This window comes from Amblyomma maculatum, chromosome 1 (assembly GCF_055883805.1).
Source record: "Amblyomma maculatum isolate TAMU_Amacu chromosome 1, ASM5588380v1, whole genome shotgun sequence".
Classification (NCBI taxonomy): Eukaryota; Metazoa; Arthropoda; class Arachnida; order Ixodida; family Ixodidae; genus Amblyomma; species Amblyomma maculatum.
Genome location: NC_139344.1, coordinates 368,271,269 through 368,292,222, shown reverse-complemented (window position 1 = coordinate 368,292,222; position 20,954 = coordinate 368,271,269). Strand labels below are relative to the sequence as shown.

At 48.2% G+C, this 20,954-nt stretch overlaps 1 protein-coding gene across 3 annotated transcripts in view; it reads left to right on the top strand.

The window, feature by feature from the left end:
* The window catches only part of LOC146208087 (protein lin-28 homolog), a 199,741-nt gene extending 185,002 nt beyond the window's left edge, over positions 1–14,739 (top strand). For all 3 annotated transcript variants that reach the window (XM_084591761.1, XM_084591762.1, XM_084591763.1), the window contains 2 exons: positions 4,110–4,282; positions 9,781–14,739. In XM_084591761.1, the coding sequence (XP_084447887.1) occupies positions 4,110–4,282; positions 9,781–10,099 (492 nt within the window). In that variant the 3' untranslated portion in view covers positions 10,100–14,739. The remainder of the gene's footprint in view (positions 1–4,109; positions 4,283–9,780) is intronic.
* The last annotated feature ends 6,215 nt before the right edge of the window (positions 14,740–20,954 follow it).

Sequence of the window (20,954 nt, the reverse complement as noted above, 5' to 3'; positions counted from 1 at the left end):
ATTTTTTCCAGTAGCCATGTGGGGCTCTTTGTTGGACGCCTAATGAGGCTTACGTGATGTCGCATTCGTCCAACTTCCGTCTTCGCGAGCGTCGTTTGTGTGGAGAAACAGTGCCAGCACGCCTTTACTAAAGCGAGATAAATTGCGAGTCAGCAGAGTTCCGCAGTGGCGCAGAATCCGATTATGCCTAGCTTGCTGCCCTGTATATAGTGTGTGGTTTTTGCACATACTATATACGCGTTTTCGCAGGGTTGCCTCGCGCGCAATCCGCCCGTTTTGGGGGTCTTCGCTGAGTCTTAATCGTGCCGGACCGAGAAGCGCTGTAAGCCGTATGCTCGACTTCCGCCCAAGAGACCGCCCGCGGAGAGCTCGGAAGTGGTGACCGGAACTTTGAAACAACCGCTCCGGAAGCGCTCCATTTCCGCGGACGGCCTACAAGCGCAATAGCGGAGGGCCCAGTGTTTGTTGCTTACCCAACCAGCAGGATTCCGCGTTCATCACTTTTCCTGGGACACTTCGCAAATCTAATAAAGTTAAGAAGGGCAGCCGCCTGTGCCTGTATATATAGTATATATGTATATATATCCTTGCCAGAACGCGGGTAAATTGTAATTGACGGTTGTTTTCTAGGATAGTTGTAAATTACGCTGCATCCGACCCATGCAGCCTAAAATGCGATTGAAAACAACGCATTACTAGCCCGCTTTTACCTTTGCGGAAATCTTGAAACGCTATACCGTAAGGGGCACGCTCTGAACATTTTTAAACGCCATTCTGGGCAAGTTGGTGCACAAAGATTTATAAAGCTTTACAACGCAGACTTGATACAATTATTTACACAGCGTGTTTACAACTTCGAGAAGGTCAGAACAGCCATGGTCGGCCTAGTCGATGTTCAGCCAGGAACACCGCGCCCCAGCACAACAGCTTCGTGCGCCTTGGGTACCTTGGGCTAGCGAGACTTAACAACTCGCAAGTTCCACATACGGTGTCTCCGCCATGCGGCTACCTCTGGAACCACCCGAAAGGTGGTAGCGACGGAAACACCCTGCTTGATGCTGCGCTTCCCGCCAAACTTCTACGCTGCTTGTCGCATCACGTGCTGCTTTTAGCCTGGCATTCTCTTTCGGGTGCATGTTTCTGGCACAGCCACAGGTTATTATAACGTCTACGCATGCGTGTAGTTAAAAAAACTGCAGTTGTTGAATTTTCCATCTTTCGTGCAGCACTCAACTGTGCGGTCAAAGACGACATGAATATGCATAGACAATTTTCCTTAAGATTGTGTGTTCCTTACGATCTTCTGGTTGGCAAGTCTATTACAGACATCATGAACATTTAAAGCAGCGTAAAAAGAGCGGACTCGGAGAATAATTACGCAAACACATGACTAGAGCTGCTTGTTGTTTGTGCATTCATCATCTGCATGTGCTACTTCAAATTTCCTACGTAACCAAGGTTAGCATCGAAAAACTTCGTACCTTGGCTGTGACGGTTTTTAGTGCGCACTTCTGCTGCAATTATTTTATATAGCGATTCATCAAGAAGTTTTGACCTTCACTGATGTAAATTGTGAGCTTTCCTTGAGTGCAATGGATTTTTTTTTTTTATAGGCAACCGCTGCTGCAAAGACCGTACAAGCACTTTGTAAGAAATGGAATGGATATTTGCCGCGTGATTCCTTGCATGCAAGCAACTAATAGCTAACGCATGTGCACTAAATGCGTAGTATGTACTACATTTTACGGCGACGTGGGGCCAGTAGTAACCGTTCTGGTACCGAGGAAGTTGTCGCTATTCTAGTTATAAAGCTTGCTTGTCTAGGAAACAAGGTGGCACGACGTTTATGCTCAAAACGAGTGAAAAGGGGAACCACTGAATGAGAAGGTAGGCGTATGCCTACAAAGGCGTGAACATATGCGCATTATGTTGAAATGCGGGCGTCCACTGTCATGAATAGGATAAGAGCCCTCTAATTTCTCGGTATACTCATCTTGCTCTTGGCGTACGTGTCTCTTCCGCCTTTCTTGCCGCGATTAGAGCCGCCTCAGTACAAGTAACGCCTGCCTCTCCATGCCTTCAGTAGTCGAATGATTTGCCAATCACCACAGCGTCGGATGGTTTCTACCGCACTTCAAATGCATGCGCACAGAATGCTTGTACAGTGACAACACAACAGAGCTTACAGTGAGAGCTGTCTTGAGAAAATAGCACGTGCACCGGTACATTATTTTAATGCAGCCTCTGCCAGCACAGCGCTGCTATACTTCGTCTCACGAGATATCTGCAGCACTGCAAAAGGCAGAGGAAGTGCCTCTCGCCCCTGCGCACTATAATAGAGAATTGTGCTCCTGCTGTCACCCCCGCAGTTTGCCGCGGGGGGAGGCTAGAGGGGCGTAGGAACACAATTGCCTATTGTCGTGTGCGTGATCCTGATTGGACCAGGGTGCCACTGCCTATCGCAGTGCTGCAAACATCTTATATTCGTGTTGACAAGCCCGAGAGGTCACAAACACATCAGTGTGATCATAGACAGGAAAATTGTTCGTATTTTGGGAACCATTCGGATTGTGTTCTGCATGCGATAGTTGAAATCCATGCGGGGAGTATGGGTGAGGGGTACAGGGAACAAAACGGGCGATGGTGCAGGTTGGAGATTGACGAACGTTCTTGGTCACATCTCACCTTCCTTCCCAAATCATTTCATCGTAAATAAATGTTTTCTCCTCCTCCTCGCGTTTCCTGCTCTGAATGTTATCTGTACTCACCCTCGACTAACAATGTGAAACCAATTTACGACAGATTTGACAGCAGTGGCTTTACACAATGCAAGAGTTATTTTTAACCCGAAACTCAGACCTAGTATATGACTTAAACGTTTACTTCTGGGTAGCTGATTACTGCCAGAAATTTCCCCCGGGCCACAGGGGATGATAAATTGCGCCTGTTGCTTCAGCCAGCAGTGATATTTCGTTTTCTATAGCGCGTGTTCCTTTTGTAGCATTGTCCGCACGGCATTAGGGATTGCAGCGTTTCTAAAAATTCTGAGAAACATTATAATAGAGCCCCCCCAATTGTTTTCTTTTTCTTTCTCACTCTGCCTCGATGCATTCTTTGGCCGCACATGCTGGCCAGTTCGCAGGAATACACCAAACTTTATTCAAGTACATTTTCATTATTGTCTGTTTTTTTTATTTGTTTTTTTTTTTTTTTTTTTTTTTTTCACAGCCTTATTTGCCTACCCGTTGTTCGCGCGTGCCCCAGTATCCCGTAGCGAAGCCAAAAATACTTTCCTTCCGGGACATCGGATTAACGACGAAGACGAAGTCGAGTGAGTCGTAGCCGCTAGCCGCGTGCATTCGTTCGAGCTGCTCTTACCAGAGAGCGTTTGACCTCGCGAGACGAAGGAGCCCCTCCGACGCAAAATCACTACCGTGCCATTACCCAAGTCCCATCACGTTGTGGTCTAGCTAAGCTAACGCAAGTGTTACTTATCCGCTGCGTGCGACGCGACATCACAGAGGTCATGGGCGAGTCCACGTCACCTGAACGTCAGAGCGAGGTATGTCTCTTGCGCTCTTTAAAACAACGATCTGTCGATGCGCGGTGATTTGTGAGAAGGATCAGTATACCGTATTTTTGTTTGCCGAAAACCGGAGTGGTGGTGGCGATGAAAATTTCATTGCTGCCCCGTGGAAAGTTGACGAAGCGCGCGCTCATAGCCTTGCACGTAGGGCTTACCGTTCAATATAGGGCTTGGAATTTCGTAGTTCGAACGTTGTTTGTTTCCGATATACGGACGACCCACTTCTCGGCGATGACTGTGCGGTGGGTCTGGTATTGGATAATTGGTGTAGAATGTCATCACGGGTGAATCTCGTTTCCACCTACCTGTCAATGAGGGCATGTCGGGTGTGTGAATCTCTCGTGAGTGTACCTGGTGCGATCATATGATCAGGTCAGTGTGGCACCACGTAGCCGTTGCAGTGGGCGCAAATTTCGCCTGTTTGGCTTTAGAGAAGCGGGAAAAGTGCGAAAAACGTTTTGTGAACGTGCTGTTACGGCTGGCGTTGCCGCGTAGCCTAACGTATCCTTTCTCCTGTGCGCAGTCGGTGATCCAGATGTCCGGTTTTCGGAGCCTGGGCGACGAAGAAGAGGTGGAGTTCGAGTGCAAGGCCTCGGACAAGGGCGTCGAGGCCACGGCCGTGTCGGGACCCCAGGGCTGTGACTGCAAGGGATCCCACCGCAGGCCCATGTCCAAGAAACGATTCCGGAAGATCAGGTACAGAGCAGGTGTAACATGGCACTACTTGTTCCTTCTCGCTTTGTATAGGAAAACTATTTTAGCGCACTAAGGAACTCACAACTCAGAAAAGGGAATGGAATGGCAGAACTAAAGAAACTCAGAGAACCGGCTTAAGGAACTGTGCGGACAGGAAAGAGAAACGCCGCTGTTTCAGGGGTTGTTTTTCAACTCGCTGGTACACGCGTGCAGGAAAGCTGTTCTGGTTCACAGCAGTCTACACCGATAGAAACAAAACACAGGCCCATGGGTCGGCGGAATCGCTCATGAGGCTACTCACTCGGGCGCGCTTACGTTGAGATCGTGACCTCAGTCAGGAGTCAGTACGAACAGTAACGAACTCACATTCAGGTCATGATCTGAGCCGTGAGTACGTACGGGCCCATGTTCAGATTATGATCTGAGGTGTGAGTTCGGGCTTTGAAATGATGTGCCGCGTGTTGGCCCTAAAAGACATCATCGCGGATGTAATACCGTGGCAAAGCACTCATTGAGTATCTGATGGCGACCTCTCGCCATCTGTTTGGAATGGCGGCGTGCATGGGCCCAGCGGCAGAGAGACCACCAATGTTTTACATCTACATTGTGAAATCGCTGAACCTACTGCAAAACACATTACCAAACTTCGGCCTTAAGCAAATGACCCCCATGACACAGGCTCTCCTCTCATATTCCTACTGAACAAGATACTAATACTTCTCTTAGCAATGTGGAACGGTGTTTTAAGCTGTGTTTTAAAGGCGTAAGCACCCAGTCGTAACCTGTACAGTAGTGAATAGAGAATGAAAGCCTGCTACCTAGAAAAAAATATATATGGATGGCACTTTATCTCCGTCTTTAAGGGTAGGACGCGATAGTGTTAAGCTAGTACGTTATGCAGCTAGACATCGTAGGCGACCACCCGATATAAACATGCCCGCTTTAGCTGAACCGTGAGAACGTGTGTGGTCGTGGCTGATCTCAAGGGAGAGCGCGCGCCTCTCCCCTTCAGCCCGGCCATGGTGGAGGCTGCGCGTCGTAGCACTTTTTTCCGCGACCATGCCAATGGGAGCCTGCGTGCCGCTGCTGTATTCTGGCCTGCCTTTTGGTTGAAAATTGTCTTTTTCTTGGTTGGAACTTGGCTGAAGGCATTGAGCTTCTTTATTCCGGCCATGTCGACGAAGTGAAGCGACTTTTTAGGAATACTAGAGTGAAATGTCAGCCCGGGACATCGCGCAGACATCACCGACAGATACTTTATTGAAGCAAACTGCAGCTGCATGGCAGGCATTGCAGGGAAATGCAAGCATACTGCCACTGTGGCAGCTTTCTTTTTTCCTTTTTTTTTTTTCTTAAGTGGAATAACACAACAGTTGATAGCCGGTCACCCTCAATCTCGAGGAATAGCGATTCCGTTCCAACAATGGATCTTTCGCGAAAATCTCCAAATTATGTCTTGGGTGGACTGGTTCGAAACCAAAAGATGGCCTTTGGAGAGGACAATGCAAAATTTGTGGAAACTAGTAGAAGCTGAGAACGTCGTTTCTGTCCAAAAGTGCACATATACGGACAGAAGTTAGTCTGCTAAATTATTTCCTGTGAAAGAAGCGTTTATGACCCCTTGTGCTTCAGTACTTTTTATTCACCTGCGTTGCCCGACTTTACTAGAGTATTTTTTTTTCCTGTGAACCTGCTTAGCGCAAATTGTCATGACTGCACAATGGTGCAAAAGATACAATGTGCACCATGTATGTTGCCTTTAAAGCTGCCAACATGTTACCTGTTTTTAACAAAAAAAAAAAAAAACAATAAATAGAAGAGAACACAGACAACTACCTAAAGGATCCCAATGCTGGTATGACCAGCATACTTCGTCTCACAAGATATTTGCAGCACTGCGAAAGGCAGACACACCCCGGCCCAATTAGGATCACACGCACTACATTACGCAATTATGCTCCTACGCGCCTCTCGCCCCCCAAATTGGCGGTGGTGAGAATAGGAGCACAATTCTCTATTATAGTGCGCAGGGGGGGAGATGCGCTTAGGAGCACAACCGCAAGGGCTCCTCTGCCTTTCGCAGTGCTGCAGATATCTTGTTAGACGAAGTACAGTAATGTTGGCCATGGAGCAGAGTGCCTCCTGAACTGCCACGAGCTCAGCCAAGAAAGATGTAGGTTGTTCCGAAAGTTAAACGTTAAGGTCGGATTGAACTTAGTTGCAGCGCAAGCGTCGTTAAGGCTCCGAATGTCGGGTCTGGAAGCTGTTAAACTTGGTCCCAAGAGAATTCGCTCAGGTGTTGTTGCAGCAAACCAATATTTCTTGTACTCTTTGCAGGGCTTATTTGTGCCCGAAATTAGCTCTTCAGCCAACCGCAGTACCTAGTCATACCACAACCACTGCAGCGAGCTCTTATTCCGGCTTCCCTCCTCAAATGTGGAACCAGTGTTTTCATTTCATTTTCGTATTAATTTATTATCTTAATGACCCCGTTAGGGATATTACATAAGAAGTGGGGCAAAAACACAATAAACTTCTTCATGCATGATGTGCGGCAACACGTCTTTGACGGAGCATCAAGGGACAAGTCACGCTACTTTCAACTACTCTAGCTACTCCCATCCTTTTGATATCATCTGGTCTCGCTGAGTCGCACGAACCATCGAAGCTTTCAGTGCTCGGCCATGTCAGTTGCCAGCAACCACCCGTCAGCGTAATGCCCTTGATGTTTTGATTACAACGTCGACGCCGACACCGCATTTGCCTGACGTCTCCTTTAACGCTATCACTAAAAAATAAAAATAAAAAGTGCAAGAAACGACTAGGTACGAATGTTAGGCTCAAAACAATTACAGCGATGTACACGTATCAGCACAAGCGAATATTCCTGATAAGTACTGAAAGTATTCAGAAAAGGGCAGCGAAAAGCACAGCAAAAGGTTTGCTTGATATGTGTATATGCGACAAAATGTCTCGCTCCTTCTCACGAGCTCGCTCGGCTGCGTCGGAGTTTGTCTGGTTTGAGGTGATAAAAATGGGCGTGCAAGAGAGCCTCTTCGACTCCGCGGTAACCGGGGCAGTCCCGCTTTAATGGTTGCCGCGACGATCCGCTGCTGTCCTGCCGGGTCGGGGTCCCTCTAAGTAACGACACACAGGGGTGCACTACGAACGTCGGGCGCACGGACACGGACTTCGACGCGTCTCGCCCCGATCACGCGCGCGTGGCAAAGGGAGACTACTGCGGACTATACTTTCGATCTTCGGGATGGATACGCATGGACTGCGACGAAAATCGGTCGTGTTTTCGCCCGTCTCGTTTTCCGTTGCTTCACCCACCTCCCCTACCTTTGCAGGTCGCTTTCTTTCGCGCTTTCCTCTTTCCATCGTGCCTATCGTATGTATACTTCCGATGCGCGCTTTCGATGCGTGCGTTCGCGTACTCGACGTCTCCTCGCCATTCACCGCATCGTCTTTGCTTCTTTAGTTGATCCACTAGCCCAGATGTCGACTGCTATCGCGGCGTGACGAAGACTCCATAAATCTCGAGCCCTCTAATGGCACCGTGAGGAATTCTCGTGTGGACACCGAGCGGCACTCTGTGCATCCTGTTGCCAGGCTCGGGGAACGAGATCTGCCGTTCCCAGAATCAGTCGAACTCATGCGAACCTGCAGGCGTGTTATATAATTCTTCTGCTTGCTTAGTTTGTTCTTGTTCTCTCTGCCTGATAGCTTCAGCGTCTTATACATTTCGCTTTAGGAACGGCATCAAGACTAGTGCACTCTTTTGCCCACGTTTCTGGAAAAGGCGACAGTAATGTCAACTCAACTGTCGGCATTCAACAGGATGTCCAAGGGACATCCTGTTGAACATTCTGTTGAATGGTGCATGATGCACAGACTTCTATTACGAAGGCTGTAGCGGTCGGCCTCGTGCAGTGTTTTGCCTTTGAGGCGCGCAGTGCTGGTGTATAGAATACTCGATGTGCGTGCCGAGTAGGAGTTAAACATCCGGAATGGCTCAAGGCAGAGTACGTGGCAACGCTGAATATTGTGCACGTTGCAACAACGACAACAACAAAAAAAAAAAAAAAACGCTGCTCTAAATAATATTATTGTTAATCGCACTGAACAAGGGCGTTTAATGAAGTCTCCTGTGTTATGTTTTTTGTGTAGCTTAACAGTACGCATGCCTACAGTATAATCCTAAATGCAGCAGCGTAAGCAATCCTTAAGTCGGTTGTTGATTCACTTCTAGTGCTACCGCGAGCGTAGTTGTTATCTGCGTCGTTATTATGAACAGCTCGGACATTTTCATTGGTCGCACCATCACCACACTTGCGTTGCTTGACAATAACGTGTCCATTCCAGCCTTACTGCTGACGTCGTTCTGTAGGTTTTGATTTTCGCCTCCTCGCTCTCCACGCGCGTCAACGAGTTGCGGCTATTTAACGCGTTTTCCTCTCCTGCTTTTCTCCCAGATGAACTGTAGACACCGGGAAGTCGCCCATTTATAACTGTCGTGCTGTGTTATAGCTGGAACAATGGCCGTGGGTAACGCCCGCCAACGCGTACGCTACTACGACGTTATACTTCGACCGCACACCGCTATACACATAGATGTGTGATCAGTAGCTGATTTACACATCACAGCTCTACTTGCGCGAAATTATGAGTGTCATTGATTACTCACGCGTTACATTTGAACGTACAATGATGAAAGTTGTGTGTGTGAAGGCGGTGTTCTGATTTCTGATTGATTGTCCGCTGTTCTCCTCTTTCTAACGCTATCGCCTTAGAGGCCCCATTCACCCAAGATTTGGCGTCGGCATTGTGAGCGAAAAAAAAGTGGTGAAAGGCAAAAGCCCGAGTGTCGCATTTTGCTACGCAAACTGGCACAAATTAGTGATAAAACAGGGAATTAAAGTAATTATTTATTCATCATTTAGTTAATTTATGAATACCCAATCAGTCATTAATTAGTAATAAATAATTTAATATTCATTTATTAATAATTGATTATTGCTTAGCATACGCATCGCGCATACTATGGTGGTGTTCTGTGATTAGTCGAGACTTATATGACGTCATCCCGCCCAGGCCAATCAGGGCCGCCGCAAAAGCGGGACACATTTTGTCCACGACAGCATGAGCCATTAAAGGCTTTCGCCTTGAAATCACGAGTATGACGCTGGCAGGTGGGAGCTAGTTGCTAGCAGCTGGCATGGCCGAACACTGATTCTTCGATGGTTTGTACGAGTTAACGAGACCATATAATATAAAAAAGTTGGAAGAAACTCTGGTTTCCCATTTGAGGTAGAAAGTTAGATTCAGAATCATAAGAATCACTCCTAGGCCATGCAGGTGTGCCACACGGCTTGATTAAAGCGGCCAACTCTTAAAGGCAGAGATCAGGTGACCCACATAATGACGAGTGATTCAGCACGGTTGGTCCAAATGATATTCAAGTGCACCATACTTTTTTTCTCTCTCTGGCGCAGGTGCTACAACTGTGGAGAGTTCGCAAACCACATCGCGGCCAAGTGCACGATGGGACCGCAGCCCAAGCGATGCCACCAGTGCAAGTCGGCAGAGCACCTGATCGCCGACTGCCCTCAGCGTGAGGACAAGCGGGCCAAGGGCGACCTCGCCTCAGCTACCGCCGGGGCCGGCGACGCGCCGCCGGAGCACGCCCGGACCAACGGCGACACCAGTCTTCCAGAGGAGAGGCCCGCCCTCGACAACCACGCGGACGCCGTGGACAACAACAACACCAGTGATCCGGTGGCCAAGCACGCCACGCAGCAGCAGCAGCCCTGAGGAGCGCGACGCCCCGCAGTCTCGTCCCCTTCGACACGGGCAGTTTCACCGCGCGACCCGGCGCCGCGAAACATCGCCAAGCAGCAAGCAGAAGAAAAGAGAAACACAGAGAAAAAAAAAGCACCATGTAGAAAGTTTCCTTGGCATTTTTTACAGAGTTTGACACGAATGTGTTAGCTTTGCAACATCGATGAGCACATCCAAATACTGTAGTTGTTCCTAGTAGCCGAGCTGGGACAATAGCTTTTTCATCCTTGGTCGGGCCTCGACAAAAAGCTCAGAGGGAGACAAGGCAGGTCTACCACTTGCGGAACTGCCCCGAATGAGAGTAGCCCTTCCTTCACCCAGCTCGGATGCTAGGAATAGCTGATTTATGGCGCCCATGCTGGTCTTGCAGAAGCGATGTACATGTCAGAAATGAACCTCAAAACCTTTCAGTGTACAGAAGTGAAGAGTGGCAAACACAGCCGCTAAAGAAACAAACAAAAGCTTGAACCTGGCTCTAGCGGCAAACGTTGCTTTGCGGATACAAGCATTCGTACGAAGAAGGCTTGGCTCCCAAGGTTAGCAGAAGCGCCTTCCTGTGCACAATCAAAACGACAGTGTTATGTGTTACGTTGACACACTCCACATTTTAATGGGCGTCAAAGTGAGCTGGAAGTGCGTCTTAGTTGGATCCGAATCCTAATTTTGGCATCTGAGAACGGAGGTCGTCACAAAGTGCCTCGTAATGTCAGCCTCGTGTCTTGCCCTGTGTAATTGTGACGTCCCCCGTTCTTGGCTGATACCAGAATAGTGAGCTTATAATACTTATCTGTGTAAAGAAATGCAGCCTGGTGAACGGATACTACTAAAATGCCACAGCCGATCTTAAACGGATAGGTGCTTAGGTGAAACGATGCTAGAAGCCAAAGGAACGGAGTTCATAAGCGAGATGTACAGGTATGTACTACGCAGTACGAGATCAAGCAGCAAAATAACTTTGCGGGCAGGATAATTTGTTATTTACGGAAGTGTCTCAACTTGCAACGGACTGACAGTTGTAAGAATGACGTCATGCAAGCATTTAAGTCAATGCCTGCTATCCATTTTCAGCACCATATAGTTAGGTTAAGTTCCACACTTTTAGCCACACTGTAAATTAGCTTACTTTCAAGTGATGGATTACCGATACACCTTCAATCAAGAATGCGTTATTTGCTCAAGCATCTCTATCTGGCGGGCTTGCCAGTCGGCGCTGCTAGTGCATACGAAGAGTCAAAACAAGGTGACATTGAGCATGCATGTTTGCAGAGTGAACTTATTTCCCTGGTAGCTGATGGAATCAAGAAAAAATAATCATTTAATGGGATATAATTCGTCATTCAATACGAATGAACATAAATTTTTCAGGCTATAGCCTGAAAAATAACCAGTTTCAGTCTTCTACCGAGCATTACTAATGAAATCGTACGCAACCGGCTGTGAATAAAAGTTTGCTTTTGAAGACCAGCTCTAGGCGCTCGGTGTACCCCAAATAAGTCCATTTCACTTCCACATATCACCTCTAGTAACTTCACCTTCAGTGTATTAGTTCAATAGAACTATGTTCAGGAGAGATCGGCTACAGCAAATTCGTGGACACAACAACGCTTACTAAAATGCCTGAAAAAACAGTAAAACTAAGATACACCTAAACGGAAACTTGGTGGCGGTGACCATTGCAGTGCGTACTGTCACACAATACGTATAATGTTCCGAACGTGGTCCAGCAAACACTGCAATGTTATCCGGCCTATTGTCATACATCCGCGCTAGTATGAACACTGCCATCGAAAAAGGGCGTTTTTTTTTTTTTCTTTTTCGTGAGGGCGGCACAGGCGTATCGCCGTGCATGTGCTTAGCTAACAATAATCGTACGGTAATTTTAGTCGAACTGTGTGTGGGGTTTGATAAATTCTCTATAGAATTATTCTTAACAAATGTCGCGCGGCAAATTTACGTACCAGTAAATATGTCAAGGACATGTCTAGATCCAATGTGTTTCCGCTGTGAGGCAAGGCGCGCCGTGTCATTCTGTCACGGAATTCTGACGCCTTGCGTGTGTAAAATGCTGCGTTGACTGCTAGGGCGACTTGTACAGACCATAAATACAAACCTTGTTGCGTGGTGACCACAGCTGTGTGTAGGGCCTTCCTCTGAGGTCGTTTTTCTTATATTTTAATTTTCAGACTTAACGATGTTGTTGCCTTCTTTTAAACCCATTGTGTGCAGTGGTTGTGCAAAAGAGCCGTGTATGTGTGGGCATGTGTGTGCGTGCGCATTTTTGGGAGAATGCTTTAAGCAGACGTGGATCTGCACGTCTATTATGGAGGTCGCATTGCGGTCGTGACAGCCTTTTCAACCGAGTCTTTCGTTGTATTTACTCATACGCTGTTTTGAAACAAGCTTTGAGTCTCAAAGTGAAAGATCTATTTCGTTTTTCATTACCCTTAATATCTACCTTTTTTTTTTCTAATTTTCTTGCTTTACGAAACTAGCGCATGTACTCTGCGTTTGGATTTCACTTCTAGGTCTGTATTGCCTGCCTTTATACTATTTGTCTAGTTTTGTTAAGGACGCTGTGTTTGTTGAAAGTTTATTATATCCCTTGTTGATTTAAATTCTTGACCTCCGGTGATGAGTGATAACACAAACGGTGAAATAACGGTGAAGAAGTGAAATTTTAGTCTTTTTGTTTCGCGTATATGGAGTGCATAAAGTTGTTCGTATAGTCAGGCTCGCTGTTTGTCTAAAGAAACTCGTAATTTCTTAAGTTTTATTTATTTTGAGATAGCATTGTTTATCAAGGACACCTGTGTGTTTGCAGTTTCTGGAAACTGAGTGCCGAAATACGGGCCTACTTGGCAGCGCATTCAATTCTATTTTCGTCATCTTTGCTTATTCCGGAGGCCAAGAATAACCTTTAAAATAGTCTATCGACCCTCTAGACAAAACTTGGTTTTGTTGTACTGTTGTGTGCATTTACGCGTAGAATAAAAAGAGAGAGAGAAAAACCTTGATGTGCAACTGCCAAATGACCCTGCCATACCAACAAGCGCTATGAAAACTGTGAGTGTATAATAGAACATCAGTAGCCTGTGGGTGGAAGACATGTTGTAAAAGTGTTCATATTAAGACGGCAGTTATAGTAAACAGCACGCAAGTAACCGCATTAAATCGGCGTTGTGTAGGTAGCGCCATCTAGAGTGACGCCCTCCAATGACGCGCCTTCAGCCATGGCCTCCGAGATCACCTACAAGTGCGCGAAACAAACGTGCGGGGGTGATCTCGGAGGCCATGCTTCAGTGGCCAAAAAACAAAGATGAAGAGGATACGCGAGACTTTACGGTTTTGCCAAAAATGAACGCGTGCTTCACGAGCGTTTGCTCAAACTTATCCTATAGCTCTTCTTGACTTGTTTTATACAGCTGCATTTTAAAATGCTCTGCTGGTTCAGTACCCTTAAGTTTTTTTTTTTTATTATTATTATAATTTTTTTTTTAATGGATAGGCACTTAGGCGTCCCGTTTGACACTCGTATTTAGATGTACATCTGTAGCGTGGAAACCATCTGCAAACGAACAAAAATTCAGTTCCCATCATTGAATGCTTGCGACAGCAACATCTCACTGCACGGTCGAAACAAAGTGTGCCTTTATGGTAATCTACCCGGCTTTAGTGACCCGCATATTGACCCAGTCATTTTGCTGGCTTGCGATGCTCATTCAACCAACCTACAATGCTACATGCTTTTTGTTATGCCTAGCTCAGGGGCTTCTTGCCAAAGACAAAAGCAATCAGGTACTTAAGAGTGGCAACTATATGAAGTATAAACTCTCTAGAACAATTTGTTACTTTTGATGAAAAATAAAAAAATAAGCTGGAGACAGTCCGTGATGTGAGAGAAATCTCTTACGGAGAAAAAGCTTGAGCGTGCATCACGTTCCGTCGAAAACTCACGTGGAAAGAAAGTGCTAGGAGCAAGCCGCTATATTTTGTAAAAAAAGAAAAAAGAAAGTCGGGAAAAGGAAGTTTGCCTGCATTTCAATGTGCTGTCTGCTAATTATTCAATAAAAAGTTTCGAGTTTGTTATATAAAAAAGGCGCAATGGTATAAGCACTCTTTCAGTGTTGTTTGCGATTATGGCTGTGTTAAGTTTCACGCGTCCAACAGTGTAACGAGTAGTTATGTATGACTTTATTATTTCGCAATAAATTTCATTTGTCTGTGCTGAAACAATCGGCAGGCGTGATCAAACGTTACTGCCCATCCTTAGCAGCGAAAGAGGCACTTTGACATATTTTCTTTTTGCTCTTTTTTTGTTTTTAGTTTTTCCAGGCAGTGCGTGCTCAACTGCGAGTACAATAGTCGCAGGCATCCTCTTGCAAGTTGATGTTTGTGCATCGTTTGCTGAGAGTTTCTCGGAGCACGTTCCTCAGCTGGCGCAGGTTAACAGTGTGGGTTTACATATTTCTTAGGCCAGCTGCCAAAACAAGGCGTGAAAGAGATTTGTTTTTGTTGTTGTTTTTTTATCTAGAGAACAATCTGTCACCCAAAACTTGAAGACACGACCGTAAAAGATGATTTCACTTTGTATGCCGATGAATAAAGGCGATATTAAGCACTTTGAAAATCTTGCGGTCCCCTGTATTTGTTTCTGGGTATTCTGTGGGGAATAAAAATTCCCAAAAGCGCACTATAGACCCTTTACAGCACCAGCGCATGGGCGCATCCATATTTGGTCACGTGACCCTTCCGCCATCGCCGGCCTTCTGGTTTGACGGCTGCCATCGCGCTGGCACCCGGCTGCACAGTGCTGCGTACGCGCTATCACGGGGGCAACGAGCTTGTAGATAACACAAAAGCTTTACGTGAATGCCCATAGCATGTGTAGGTTCTTGTCACAAACCCCCGCATTTACGGTTAACAGAAGCGCGAGATCCCCTTTACGGTTACCCGTCGTCCCTCTATGAGGTTTGAGAACATTTAAAAGTTAGGCCGGTCAGCACGTGAAGTACGTGTGTCGGTGTGTGATTGAGGTATAAGTTCAAGGAAGTCTCTTTTTACAATTGGATATTTATAGTTATTAGTCGAAATTACACAGCATAATAATATAATAAAAATATAAAACGCCACGACACGATAGTGATAAAAGACGACTCAGTAACTGACAAGAGGGAAAACCGGCAGCGAACAATAAAAGAATACCATAAAAATAACAAAACAAGTATTCCAGATATAGTAAGTAGGGGAAGGAGTCACACAGAAAACACAGCGTAAAATACTAAGCCAGATCAAGATTTAAACAAAGGCGAAAACAATATTCAAATAACCGTAAATCTGTGGCAAAAAGAAATTCTGAGGGCTTCCTTGTTCGATGAGGCGTCGTAGTCGCAGAGTTGATCGGTGGCGGTGGTTGTAAAAGATAAGGAAGAACAATGAGTTGATCGTGGGCTCGGTGAAAAACAAAATACACTTTCCCAGAGCGAGCAGCCGCGAGACTTGCTCGAGAGACTACATCTCCCTAGAGCGCACTGCTGCGGTCTGCCTTTTTATGCTCTCGGCTGGTTGCTCTGCGGCCCATCGTCAAGGACGCGCGCTTGCCGGTCACTCCCTCGGACAGTCATGTAGGAGATGCATGCTCGGAGGAGAGCGGGGAGATCCCGTAAGTTCCGCTCTATATGTGAGGCAGGAGATCCCGTAACTTCCGTTCTATATGCGAGGCAGCTTGTGACAGTGCTACAAAATGATTCATTTAACCACGTAGTTGATTTACTGCGACCTTCTGACTGCCTGCATTCACTAAACATGTCGACAAGCCCGTCAACCATCGGGGCGCTTTCTCTTTATCATTCCCTCTCTAACGCTTTCTGTGGAAAATTGTTTATTGTAAATCTGAACAGATTTCAAGCCGATTATCGCCTGAATCCTTTCCTTTCACTTTTCTTGCGCAAAGGGCGAAAGCGTGATCAGGCCGTGCTGGTTTCCGTGTTATGAATGTTCACCATTGAGCATTGAGCGTAATAGTAAGGCGAAAGCCTGTCGTGTATCAAATGTGTCCCGCTTTTGCGGCGGCTCTGATTGGCCGAGGCGGGATGACGTCATAGAGGTATCGACCAATTTCAGAGCACCACCACAGTATGCGCGAATATATGGCCATATGTTAACTAATGATCAATTACTAATTAATTAATGAATTACTAACGGCTGACTTATCAAGTGATTCATTAATTAACTAATTATTTGGTAATTAATGTAATAGACAATTAATTACCTACTTGATGACTAACTAATTAAATCGTTAACTGCTACGTAATTAATTTATTAATTAATTGCTGATTAGTGCCAGTTGCGTAGCAGAATGCGACACTCAGGCTTTCGCCTTTCACTACTTAAATCGCTAAAGTCCCCCATATTTTTATTTACTACTGAATATGAACGAGCGTGTAATCCCTACAACTGGTAAGGTATTATTTACCTCCTGCAAACTTCCTGGCTTTAAAATATTATTACGCTGTTCAAAGACCGCATCAGGGGCTCAGCGGCGCTCATCTGCGCTGGTACTAAAATAACCGAAAACACCAGAATTGAGCACCCACAGCAGGCAGCCTGAACAAGCGGGAATATAAAAAAAAAATCTTATCATGGTAAATTTTCTCATTGACCCGTGCATTAGTTTGATAAAAGCAGCCATAATTACATGTGTTGCATCAGTGCTTGTCTAAAGTAAGCAGGTTCACTGAGATGCCTACACTGACCTTCCCTCTCTGCACAGTCAATTCATTATGAGTGCGTAGACGTTAATAGCCACACAAGGTACCTTTCAGTATCTTACGAAAATAAGGTGGCAGCAGTGCAAATACGCAATATATAACACCTGTGAAAACGTCAGGGCCGTCTGGAATTTACACGGCTACTCCCGGCGCTGAAATGACCTGGCGAATGAGGTGTATGATATAGTCCTTTCCCTTCAACTCACAAGCGCTTCCTTCTCCCAGAAAGAAACATGAACTCGTGATACACCTCGGAGAAAAACGGCGGCCCAAGCCATGGTGGGCATCCTATGTAGAAAGCATCGTCTGTTCTATCGCCAATAAACCACAGATTAGCTCTACTTCACCGCAGATTACATCGATAAGAAATATGGCCCCTGCATCAAAGCAGCGGTGCTTAAAAGTCAGCCGGCATTCTTTGTGGTTTCTACGTGGTCATAGGCCACCAACCACCGCGGGTTCGAGCGTCGCGCGAGCCGAAGCCCCGATCAGCCGTCACCACGCGCACACTGAAACACTGCAGCGCGCACTCAACCTCCATCGGGAGGAGAGCACTTCGCTGCAAGGACACAAACCTCCGAGTTCACAAAGGAGACGTTTATTGAAACGCCATCCTCCAGCGGCACACACACACATACGCACACACATACACATATTTACAAACGCACATACGCACACATATACACATATTTACAAACGCACATACACACACATACGCAGTCACCGTGTCAAGGGAGCGCGCGAGGAGCTAGGCTCCCCTGCGCGCACGAAGTGACACGGAGTGCGCGCCGCAAGCACGCAAGGGCGTGCTGTGATCTCTCTCGCAGTGACCAAAGGGTTCCTTTGAGAGAGATTGGGCAACCACCGCAAGGTACGCCTGTCGCGGATCGTTGGATCACGATCGACAGGCTCGAGCTTCGCTCTCAGGTAAGACCCGGAGCAGACGAACTCGAGTACACACTGGTTTGCGCGGACAAAGGCCGGCAGACAAGAACAGTTGCGTACGCACCTTGCGATGTCTCGGAGGGGTCTCTCTCTGAGCTCCGCTCGGACAGTCGCGCGAGCGCGGCTGTCGAAGCGGTGCCGTGTTCCCGCCAAAAGGCGCCAATGAGAACAGCCACTGGGACGCCAGGGCGGAGCTGTGGCCCGAACGACAGTGACAAGTCGTTCGAGCCCCTCTCCGCCGCCTCAGGCGGGAGAAAGGGAACGGGGAGAACAACTGGGAAGCGGGCGGCGGCCGCGCAAAGGGCAGCCGCAGCAAGCCCGAATCCCACATCCTCCTCTCCTTAATTGCCCTCCTACCCATCAGTGAAAGCACGCGGCAGGTCCCCAGCATGAGGAAAAGAATGCTATCCTCACGCAACAAGTCAACTACACTTCAGTTCCAGCAAGAAAGATCTCGAAAAGACAGACACTCAAGAAAGACAAACATTAGCAAGGCTCACACAAAAAATGAACAAGATGACATGAAGAATAATGTACAAAGTTCCGGAGGCTAAGTAACAACGACTATTTACAGAACACAATCATGTACAGAACACAACTATGTACAGACTATGTACAAACACAACTATGTACATAAGTTCCAAAGTTCGTCGGTGCAGCTCTGGGAGCCTGCGGTGACTCACCGCTCGTTGACTTCTGGGTGGCCAACGTTCATCCTTGGCTGCAAAAGATCTCGGTCGGTGGTGGTGCAGGTTAGGTGCAGGAGCAGCGAACACGCCGAAGGGGCCCCAGGCGTTGAAAGTCCGTGACTCCGTGGCGATCCAAGGCGCACATGGGAAGACCGCGCGGGGCTTCCTTTCCACCGCGCTCCGCACACGCCGGCAAACACACATGGCGCGACGTCGTCGCCTCCACGCCCAGGCACGCACACGCACAGCCACTCACACACCAAAGGGTGATGCCGACCTTCCGCGGCGAACCTGTCCCGAGCACCTTCGCAACCACGGCGGCCTTGGGTGAAAGGGGCATCGTCCATGCTCCCCGTCCCCAAACGGCCCCAACTTCATTTCCACACACACCGAAAAGCCGCGCGTCGGGACTGCTAATGAGCAACCCTCGCGATTTCAAGAAGAAAGAGGAGAGAAGACGCGCTGTACAAAAGAAGGCACTCACTGTACAATATTTACAAGATAGGAAGCAATAACAAAAACAGAAGAAAGCGAAAAATGTGAAGAGACACAAAAACAAAATAAAATACAAAGGCTGGAACTGAGCGAGCTAGAAAAGGTAGAGACCAACCTTGCTTCCGGGTAGGGTTGAACGAGCAAGCTCGCTCGGTGAAGCGGTATGCCTTCGGTTGCGGAAAAGGCCCGCCGTCCGGCATCAATCACACAGGTGAACGTCGCCTCACCTTGTACCGGTGCGGGGCACGGCTGCGTTCCACTGCATCGGGTGTGCCTTGGCACTTGCCTGTGGTGACAATGGGCACCAGCGCAAGCTCGTCAGACCGTTACGCATAGGCCTCCAGGTCTGCAACGTAGGCACGGCTGGCTTTCCCCATAGGGGGATTCTCCAGCAATGAGCCCCTGCTTGTTACTGGGGAAATGCCCCATGAAATCGCAGGTGGCCATCTGCCACGGACGCACACTGTCAGTTGGTTTCGTCATGCCCGGTGGCTTGCCACCCCTCGACTTCTCCATTTGACAGACATGGCAGGAACGGCAACAGCGGAAAATGTCGCGCTTCATGCCGGGCTGCAGTCACCGATTGACTCAGTTTCTTGAAACCTTGGAGCCACTCAGATGACCAGCCAATGGTTTGCCGTGAGAGAAACGCAACAGAGCGCCGCTCAGACATTGGGGAATAGCCACTTCAAATGGTTCATGGACTCATCATCCGTGGCTATGTATTTCAGCGCGAGCCCGTCATGGCCCAGCAAATATGAATCCCCGGGGCACGCCGCGACACACGCTGGCTCGTGCCCCCCTGCGCCCGCTCAATACAAGTAGCGTAACGGCGCTGCGCCCGCTGCAATACAAGCAGCGTAACGGCGCTTCGTCTCCCAGAGACCGTCGCTGACATCGCGACAAAACGGGTCATTTTGCTGGACCGTCGTAGCTCTTCGTGGCTGAAAACGATCCCAGACATCCCAAAGGAGAGCCTGGTTTCGTCCCCCCGCAGGTTCGCAGCAAAACTTCCGCTGGCATCGGCGTTTCAGATGTGCTCACAAAGAGCTTTCACCCTCGCCTGCTTTGCGAAGCGCTGCTTACCCGGATAGCGGAATGGGGAACCCGTCTGCGGGCGTCCCCTCCGTGCCGCTCTGCGGCTCGTCCGCTGTTTCGCCCCCTTCGCCCGCCGTCCGTAAAGACGCCGCCGCGGGCGAGTGGGGCACGGGATAGCGCGTCAGCTACCACGTTCGTTCTCCCCTGTAGACACTGCACCGAAAAGTCGAAATGCTGTACCAAGAGAGAATGGCGCGCCAGCCGGCTCGCAAGTTCAAGGAGCCGCATCAGCCAACTGAGCGCGCTGTCGGTCCGGTCTCCAGAGGGAGCCCGGCCGACGCCTCGCCGTTCCCCGAACAGAAATGTCTGCAAGCGGGGTACGGGTGCTGTTGTGCGAAGATGCCGGCAGCGGCGGCGTCGCGCACATTGCTTCCGCAACGGCGTAAAGCTCAAACAGCGGAGGCATATGGTCAACGGTCGCACCGCAGGGTGGTCCGAAGAACCATGTAGCGTGTTTCAGTGCCTTTGTCGAGTGCCGCGCAGGGGGCGGCAGGCATGGCGCATGAGCTTGATCGTCAAGGCGACCGGCTCGGCCGATGTGCTGTCCAACGACTCATGGAGCCAGGGACAATTCACGTTGGGCGCCAGTTGTGGTTTCTACGTGGTCATAGGCCACCAACCACCGCGGGTTCGAGCGTCGCGCGAGCCGAAGCCCCGATCAGCCGTCACCACGCGCACACTGAAACACTGCAGCGCGCACTCAACCTCCATCGGGAGGAGAGCACTTCGCTGCAAGGACACAAACCTCCGAGTTCACAAAGGAGACGTTTATTGAAACGCCATCCTCCAGCGGCACACACACACATACGCACACACATACACATATTTACAAAC